This window comes from Pristiophorus japonicus, chromosome 8 (genome assembly GCF_044704955.1).
Source record: "Pristiophorus japonicus isolate sPriJap1 chromosome 8, sPriJap1.hap1, whole genome shotgun sequence".
Taxonomy (NCBI): domain Eukaryota; kingdom Metazoa; phylum Chordata; class Chondrichthyes; family Pristiophoridae; genus Pristiophorus; species Pristiophorus japonicus.
Window position 1 is genome coordinate 119210706 of NC_091984.1, and position 9750 is coordinate 119220455.

Genomic DNA, 9750 nt, shown 5'->3' on the forward strand with positions numbered 1-9750 from the left:
GAGTGTTTTCTTTGAGTACGGTAAAACTGCTACTGCAGACAAAACAATTACTGGGAGCATAATAAAGCATGAAGGACGCAAGATACGAGTGCACAGTGGATGATGAGTAACAATGGATTCTGAGCGTTACAGTATGGTTGCAAAGGACATTTAGGACATGATCAGTTTCTTAAGCAACCCTAGATGATGATGCGTTGGTATCATCACACTTGTAAACATGATCTCTGATGATTTCAGAGACCATCTGGGAGTCTCTGATACCCAGCCTGCACGGGTTTCAGTTTTCACTCCTATTGTGCGTTTTGCTGTTTTTGTTTTGAGGATTTGACGATCTACTTTTAAACAATACTTGTCTTGATTCAACTTGTTCCTGTAGGCATGAAAATATTGTTTCTGTTCTAAGGAGCAGCTCTGTTTTGTGACATTCCGTCAGTGGAGTTTAAATATTGAACTTAACTAAAACATTGACTGATAGCATTTTTGCATGATTACTGGCACCAGCACAGTAAGTCAAGTGGCTCATTTGCATAAAATACTATTTATTGGAAGGCTTAAATTTTTACTTGCATTTTGACAACAATGCTAGGAGAGCTAAAAATGGAGTAGTAACATGGCAGATCTGTCAAGTGTCTTTTATCTGTGCCCCTCCCACCACTTTAAAGTATGTTGGTATTTGAAGTGTAGGCTTTCATGATTGGATGCTTTAGAATGGAGAGAGGAGAATGCTTTGTAAATATTAATTTGCTGATTGGGCATGGTGGGTCCCCCCTTTTGTCTCCACTCAGTGCTTCCTGGAGTGAGCTGGCTGAGATTAGGTACTCTATTGTGCGAATAACCAACTTGTGGCACAATGGGCTTGTGCTGCAGTAAATTATAAAACCTGTAAATGCAACTTTTTAAATGAATTTGATCATTTTTTCTTAAATGCCGATGTATTAAACTGCATAGAGCAATTATTTATACTGCTAACCAATTTAAGCAGTGACAGAAATTCACATTTTCAGAGGGTAATGCAGAATTAAATAAAGCAGAGCATTATTAACTAAAATTTAATTAAGACAATATTACAATTTTATGTTAAGTAACTGATTTTTTTATTTTGAAGTGGGTATTTCTGTAAATGCTCAGTTTGTAACTCTGCAGTAAGAATGGCTATTTGTTTTGTTTCAGTATTAAGGGACATCAGTGAAAGACAACGGGACCTAGAACAAGTTTTAACACAGTACATAACATTTGTCAAGCCAGCTTTTGAAGAATTTTGCCTCCCAGTAAGTATAATTGGGCCATCACTGTCACATTTTATTCAGGTTCTAGGAGGTGGAGTGCTGAGTGCCCACTCTGGGTGCACCCTAGCTTTCTTTCCACTATATGGAAATAGTCCTGCTGTTTGGCCGTCTTGTTGCCTTTAGCAGTTGGATCTTGTTTAGTTTCTGTTACCCATGCTGCCATAACTGAGCTGGAAGTGATTTACTGAGCTTGCTAAGGGATATGGATTGTTGTAGAATGAGCTTTTTAAAATAATGGTTTTACTGGAATTCTGTAGGAAATAATATGACCAATATGCCAATTATATTGAGCTAGAAGTAATAGAAAACATTTGGCAATAAGGCAAAATAATTTGCTGTTTTTGTGGGAGCCAACTGTCACCATAGCTCCCAGAAATTTGAATGTCAACTATCACATACCTACCGTTCTACTCCCAATGTTTCATACACGTCGTCTCCTATAAACTTGGCTGTGATGATCCTTGTGGTTGAACAGCAGCAGGAATTTGACACTTGGTGTAGAACCATGTACCTCCAGACAGCGTTGCATTGCTAATGTACTCTGCCTCCGTTGATTATCAGTATCAGCAGTAAATAGGTCATGTAGACCATGTCTGAGCCCCAGGCAAGTCGAGTGGGTTCTATCGAGATGAGCTATTTTGATGAAGGGTTATATGGCCTAGCCAACTCTTCCCTTTCAGATAGTGCAAACTGTACTGTCATCCAATCCATTCAATGTAATCACCCACTCGGGAGATTAAATAAAACTTCCAAGAAAATAAAAATCATTTAAGATTTTTTTAAGCCCCCCCCCCCCCCCCCCCCTTAACACCTTAAGGTACATTAACAAGCTTCCAGAACATCAATTCACATTATCTAATCCTGAGATGCATTTATGATTCCTCCATGGTCTGAGAGTACTGGGTCAATCATGATAATGTATATAGATTATTTAACGTCTATTGGGCATCTGTCCCATATCTACTGCTCTGGGAGAGAAGGACTTGGGAAGAAAATGTGTTCTGACCGCTGCTTAATTTTGCATTTTGTCACCGTGGGCGCAATTATTTAACTATTTGAAAACTTGTCTGGTATCCTGTCTTAACCCATTAAAACTGCTTTTGCAGCATTCTGAATCCTGCTTGCTATTCTCCTTTCTGGACCTTGGCCAAAATGGATGAATGCCCAAAGTTGCATGCAGTATTGTATTTGTGGCTTCTGGCAGCATCACTTTTATACAGGGTTTGGATAACCTTATTGTCTTGTAATCTGGTGCCCTTGAGAGATGTCCAGTACTTGGATAGTATTGTTGACAACAGACTTGGATCAGTCCAATCCTCATCCTTCCTTTTCTAATACTGATAGCCCATTTATTATGTATATTTCCTGTGAAACCAATATGAGTTGAAGTCTAAAACTATTTTCTTCACACTATTACTTGATCACAAGGGCTTGGTACTATCAAATAATTTTATAGTAGTGGAGAAAGTCTCCACTATTGCTCATGAATCGTATAAGCCGGGCACCTTGCTGAACTCACTTATTTGACGTTCGCACTTCTAATTAATTTCCATTTATCCTGACAATATACTTTATACTGACCAGCATTTTCAAATGAGCTAGCTAATGGTCATTAGTTCCAAATAACTTTTTAGAAACCGTCCCATGCAAAAATACATTGATATATTAAGTAAACTTTATTTGCTTGCCTTTGTCTTACATTTTATTTCACTATAGACCTTCAGTTAATATCTACTTGTCTAAATATTAAGGTAAAATTTGTTGTCTTCGATATAGATCTAGTTTTGGTTGCATTCCAAAATAATCAACCTTATAGCTTTGCCTGTTTCCGTGATCATTTTTCCAGCAGTTCACCTTTCCTGGCCTTTACTCTTCTGCACTCCTGAAGACATTTTGCCGCCTTGTGGGATAAAAGTTCCATTAGCTCTCCATGCCATCTGTTGTCTCACTGAAGTCAGTCTTGACAGTGAATGGTGGCAGGCTATTCAACTGCTGGGGTATCACAGTTGAGTCCATTTCTGTTTATACATAGCACTTTCCAGCAAGAGTTGCTGGATAGCGATTAGGAATGTAGCATTTTATTGCTACCCTAGCTAAGATCAGCTAACACTGCATTGACTTAAATCTGGGACCCTTTTGTCCATATAGCTCAAAGATATAGATGCTCTGTGGGTCATTTTAAGATGTTTGTTGGCAATAACTAGTCTCTAATTTGCTTCTTAGCCGCACTGTAGTCTGAGATTTCTCCTTCATCTCGTTCATCTGCTTCACAGGCTATTTAACAAAACTCATAATTTTAAACTATCCCATTTTCTAAACCGTTGTACATGATGCATGGCTATTAGGTGTGATTATATTGCATCTCCATTTTATGCCTTGATTCTCCTAAATTTATCATTTTCATCTTTTGTTTTAATAGGCTCTTGAGCTGATCAGCCAGGCTCCGTTACTGGAGCTAAAGTGTTTTAATACAGTGAACCCATCCCTTTTACAAGCAAGGATGATAAGCTATCTTGATCATATTCCCCAGCATTTCTTTGTGCCCCCAACACCCCTGCCGAATCAACGGCATCATAGTAATGAAAGAGAGACTTGCATTTATATACTGCCTTTCACAACCTCTGGATGCCCCAAAGAAGTTAGTGAAGTATTTTTGAAGTGTAGTCACTGTTGTAATGAAAATGCGGCAGTCAATTTGCACACAGCAATGTGATAATGACCAGATAATTTGTTTTAGTGACACAGGAAGGATATACTTGCATTGGAGGCTGTTCATTTGAAGGTTCACTAGGTTGATTCCGGAGATGAGGGGGTTGACTTATGAGGAAAGGTTGAGTAAGTTGGGCCTCTGCTCATTGGAATTCAGAAGAAGGAGAGGTGATCTTATCAAAACATATAAGATAATGAGGGGATTCGACAAGGTGGATGCAGAGAGGATATTTCCACTCATAGGGGAAACTAAAACTAGGGGACATAGTCTCAGAATAAGGGGCTGTCCATTTAAAACTACTGAGATGAGTAGGAATTTCTTCTCAGAGGGTTGTAAATCTATGGAATTCTCTGCCCCAGAGAGCTGTGGAGGCTGGGTCATTGAATATATTTAAGGCAGATATATAGATTTTTGAGCGATAAGGGAATAAAGGGTAATGGGGAGCGGGAAGGGAAGTGGAGCCGAGCCCATGATCAGATCAGTCATGATATTAAATGGCGGAGCAGGCTCAAGGGGCCAAATGGCCTACTCCTGCTATTTCTTGTGTTCTTAAAAGCAAAATACTGCCGAAGCTGGAAATCTGAAATAAAAACAGAAAATGCTGGAAATACTCAGCAGCCCAGCAGCATCTGTGGAGAGAGAAACAGTAAACTTTAAGTCGATGACCCTTTGTCAGAACTGGCAATCTGTTTTAGTGATGTTGGTTGAGGGATAAATATTGGCCATGACACGGAGAACTTTCCAGTTCCTCTTGGAAATAGTGCCATGGGATCTTTTTACGTCCACCTGAGATGGCAGACGGGGCCTGGGTTTAATGGCACATATGACCGTGCAGCACACTGAGCACTGCGTTTGAGTGTCATCCTAGATTATATGCTCAAGTTCCTGGAGTGGAGTGTAAACTCTCAACCTTCTGATATGAACATGTTACCACTGAGTCACAGCTGACATAAGAACATAAGAAATAGGAGCAGGAGTAGGCCATACAGCCCTTCGAGCCCGCTCCGCCATTCAATATGATGGCTGATCCGATCATGGACTCGGGTCCACTTCCCTGCCCACTCCCCATAACCCCTTACCGTTTAAGAAACTGTCTATTTCTGTCTTAAATTTATTCAATGTCCGAGCTTTCACAGCTCTCTGAGGCAGCGAATTCCATAGATTTACAACCCTCAGAGAAGAAATTTCTCCTCATCTCAATTTTAAATGGGTCGCCCCTTATTCTAAGATTATGCCCCCTAGTTCTAGTCTACCCTATCAGTGGAAACATGCTCTGCATCCACCTTGTCAAGCCCCCTCATAATCTACTCAACCTTTCCTCACAAGTCAACCCCCTCATCTCCAGAATCAACCTAGTGAACCTTCTCTGAACTGCCTCCAAGGCAAGTATATCCTTTCATAAATATGAAAACCAAAACTGCACGCAGTATTCCAGGTGTGGCCTCACCAATACCCTGTATAGCTGTAGTAAAACTTCCCTGCTTTTATACTCCATCCCCTTTGCAATATTGGCTTTCCTGATCACTTGCTGTACCTGCATACTATCCTAAGTAGAACAGACATCCAAGAGGTTTAAACTTTGCTATGTGGTGAAGGAACCCCTTGAAAATATCAACACATTTCTGAAGATCCTGTGTCCTAAAACTTCTAAAGGCCTAGACAGTGACCCAAAGGTAGAGCATGCTATATTGCAGAAAGGGCCACCTTGCTGTCCAAGGGAATGTGGATCTATTGAAATACAGATACATGAGCAGAAATCTGAAGTTCATGTTCTAACTCTGCAAACTCCTTACAGACCTCCAAAGGCCAGTGAACCCCAGTTCAAAAATCACTCCAATGCTGTAACCAGTTAGCACATTTCTGGGATTTTGTTTAAATCTAAAATAATCTCTCCTCTTGCCTCCTGTTCGTCAATGTGAGTTGACTGTCTCCAGGCAGTTCCAAAATCCAAACTGATTATAGAATTTACAGCACCGGAACAGGCCACTTCGGCATAACCAGCCTCTGCCGGTGTTACACGAGCCATCTTACCACTCTGTTTACTTCATCTAATTCCCCCTAGCACCCTATCAACATATCCTTTTTCCCTCAGACACTTATCTAGCTTCCCCTTAAATGCTATTCACTTCAACCACTCACTTGGTAGTGAGTTTGACATTCTCACCGCTCTCTCATTTAAAAAAAGTTTCTCCTGAATTCCTCATTGGATTTATTAGTGACTATCTTTTAATTATGGCCCCAAACTCTACGTCTATCCTATCAAACCACACAATTTTAAGGACTTTTATCGGGTCACCTCACTGTCCTCTCTTCCAGAGAAAAGAGCCACAGCCCGTTAAGTCTTTTCTAATAGTTGTACCCCCTCAGTTCTGGTAACATCCTTGTAAATCTTTTTTGCACTTTTCTCAAGTGCTTCTATATCCATTCTGTAATATGGAGACCAGAACTGTGCACAGTTCTTCAACAGTGAATTTTTTTTTCTATAATCGTGATTTATATGTTGCTGGTCTTTTCTGCTTTAGGGAACTTTTACATTGGTGGCAGATGTGTAATATTTCTGCTAATGGCTGCATAAAGGATCTAACTTTTTGAATCCAGGAAGTATTGGTGACCCACATTTTTAGCAGGTCCTATGCGCTGCTATCCGATTAAGTGCCTCTTGTACTTGTTTGGTAAACAGAGCTAGTTCCACCTTGATGCATAGTCCTGTCCTATATGGATATCCATTTTAAATCACTAATCTCTGTTGTAAAATTAGCGAATATGTTTGTTTGTATTTTCACAATCTGCAATTTATTATTGATCTGTCGTGATGTATCAAAGTGACTTTTCACTCATGCGAGCTGCAAAATACATGCACAAGTGCTGGTCCAAGGGGGGTGTGGGAGAATGGCCTCTAACAGACCTTGATTTTAAGAATAATGGCATCAAGCTAAGTGAGCTGGGGAGAGTGGTGCGCTGAGTTCACGTGTCTATTTGAATGCTGTTTTGGCGCACTAATTAAATGTAAAACTGCCTACAGATTTTTTTTTCCCATGAAGTTCTTTGTAAGCCTGGACTGAATTATGCTCAAATCCTGTATTTACATTCTTAGCTATAAAAAAACCACATTGCAGCTTTCACAGGACTAGAAGGTGCCTGATATCTAGAAAAAGTCAAATTGGCAAAGAACACAACGGATAAAGTATTTACCAGCATGGTTCCTTTAGCTGTATTATAGTTGAGAAATCTTTTTTTTTAAATAAGGGTTTTATTTTCTGCTTTGTTAACCATATTTTAAGGGGAAGCTAGATTAGTATTGGAGGATATGCTGGTAGGGCAGGAGGAGACTCCTGTGGTGCATAAACACCAGCACAGACCAGTTGGGCCAAGAGGCCTGTTTCTGTGCAATTATAAAGAGGAAAATTATGTAAGTGTTTGTTTTGCATGCAGCAACTGTTATGATGGAGTTGTATTTTATTCAAAGATGTTTATGACGTGCCAAAGCAGCACTATAAATGCAAGTATTCTAACACTAGCACTACATTAAACAGATTATTTAATGATTTTTGAAAAGTATCTTTTCAAATGAGTTTTAAAGGTGTATTTTTGTCATGTCCATCTAAGTAAGCTGTATAATCAAGGAGTAAGCCTTCATTTAAACCATCTAAGTAAATAGAATGGCAGCAAACGGTGTAATGTAACATTGATTTACAGATTGAACTGCTTTATTAAAAAGCAGCAGAGTCACAAGATTCTTGTATATGTCTAAAGCCTCATGTTTGTGCCATCAGTTCCTAACATGCAGTTCTTGGCGTAATAACAAAGGTCTCCACTAATCTCCCTTTATTCTCGCTTGGTCTATTATAGTGTACGCATGCCACATGTATAAATTCGGGGGCCACTCTTTAATCTATTATGTTTTGATACACCACCAAGTAAACATTATTTTTTTGAAAAACAGACTAAAAAGTATGCAGACGTCATCATTCCAAGAGGAGCAGAAAACTTGGGTATGAAGCTTCTCATTGCTTTTAATGTTTTATGTAGTCCTCCTCCCTCCTTGCAGCAAAGTAGCTGTTTTGTAGTTGATTGACAGTTGTTGGGTGAGATCAGTTATTGTGCTGTGAACCTTTTTGTTTCCATATATCTCCTGACCGTCAGCATTGACTTACTACCTGCACTGGTAATTGAACTTCTGATGCTGTAATTATTCACGCTCATATTGTAGGTGAACCATCTCAACTAGGTATAGGACGTGTTCAACTCATGGACTATAGCAGTAATATGTGTTGAAACCAGGATAATAGGAGGAGGTCTCATTCCCAAATTCCTATTGTGTATTCAACTGGTACTCCAGATTGGTATCCAGGGGGATCCAATACATTGATTTTTTGGTTGCGCTGGAGAGCAGCTTCATGCCCCCATAGTCTAGCGTCGCACCAGCTCCACTGAGTGATCCGTTGTCAACAACCCAAAATGGCAGGTCTTGGGACATCAGTTTTTTTTTGCCATTGTATATAATTGAAGGGTAAAAGCTCTTCACAGGACATCTAATTTAACTCAGTTAAATTTGGCCTTGACTATCGACAATGATAAATTGTCAATTAATCTTAATTAGCAATCTATTTAATATTGTGTATATATCTTGAGTACTGGTTTAGAGCCCGCAGTCTCTTTTAATTGTGCCCTGGATTCTCTTGCGCGGTGCAGGTGGATCCTACAGCAACAATACCACAAACTTGTGAAAGCTGCAGCTTTTCTAACCACCAGTGGTGTAAGTCTGTATAGACCAGCATACAAAAACCATCTCTTTGGTCTGCACTGGATGGTTGAGTCCATAGCCCCAGCTGCAGCCACAAAATGGTAGTTGGCAAACTGCTTGAGTTGCTGCTTCCTGCACCCATGGAAAATGCTGCTTCTTGAGATTTGGTCTCTGTACTGCTTCATTTTTACCTTGCAGCAATGCTGGGAATTAAATGCAGCAGCAGTTGCAATTGATTCTGCAAACAGTTTTGACCAGATTTGATGGTTCATCTAATTTAATAGCTGTTTTTTTTCCTCAAAAATACTTATTGAATAATAGTAGCTATAGAACTTAATTGAATAAAGGTAGCTATGTTATTGCAGTAATAAACATGTGAATTTAGACAATTTAAAGAACTTGACCTGCTCCCCCACCCCTGCCCTTTCATGTAATTGGGCCCAGAGCAGGACATTGAGAGACCCTCCTAGACCACCACCAAAGGATATCATTCATTTTGTATACGATGAAGACTTGTGGTACATTCCCAGCTGCAGAACAACTCCACAACGCTGCACAGTAGTGGAATAATGGGTTTAGCAATGGCATGTTAGGAGAATTCAGTTTTAAAATTTGTGGTTGGTAAAGCAGTCCAAAGGATAGGATTTGGAAGAGCTCAAAAATCGCAGGTACTTCCAGCAGTAGCTTTAAAAAAAAAAAATGCATGTTGGGGGTCCCAAAACCTCTTCTGATTTTCAAAAGTTTTGCTATCCAAATCATTGCCAAAATGTGTGTTTTTTTTTTATCATTATATGGCAATACAAAAAATTTGTTCCCCATAGTCAACAGATAGAGGAATCCAATACCCTTGGCAAACCAGGATCTTAGTTTGAAAACTTACAAAGTAGAAACTTTGTCTGAAGTCCATGTCTGAGACTATTTCTGGGTCAATTACACCTCTCCCAATTGATTTGACTTCAATGGAAACTAAATTGGGAGAGATGTCTAATGGGCAGCCGATCCATTTACAC

General features: G+C 39.6%; 1 protein-coding gene across 2 annotated transcripts in view; it reads left to right on the plus strand.

The window, feature by feature from the left end:
• Nucleotides 1-9750, plus strand: part of uck2a (uridine-cytidine kinase 2a) — a 45009-nt gene that overhangs the window by 12627 nt on the left and 22632 nt on the right. Inside the window, exons 5-6 of one of the 2 annotated variants that reach the window (XM_070887356.1) lie at nucleotides 1171-1268; nucleotides 7940-7988. In XM_070887356.1, coding sequence (XP_070743457.1) covers nucleotides 1171-1268; nucleotides 7940-7988 — 147 coding nt within the window. The remainder of the gene's footprint in view (nucleotides 1-1170; nucleotides 1269-7939; nucleotides 7989-9750) is intronic. The other variant, XM_070887357.1, reaches the window with a different exon arrangement.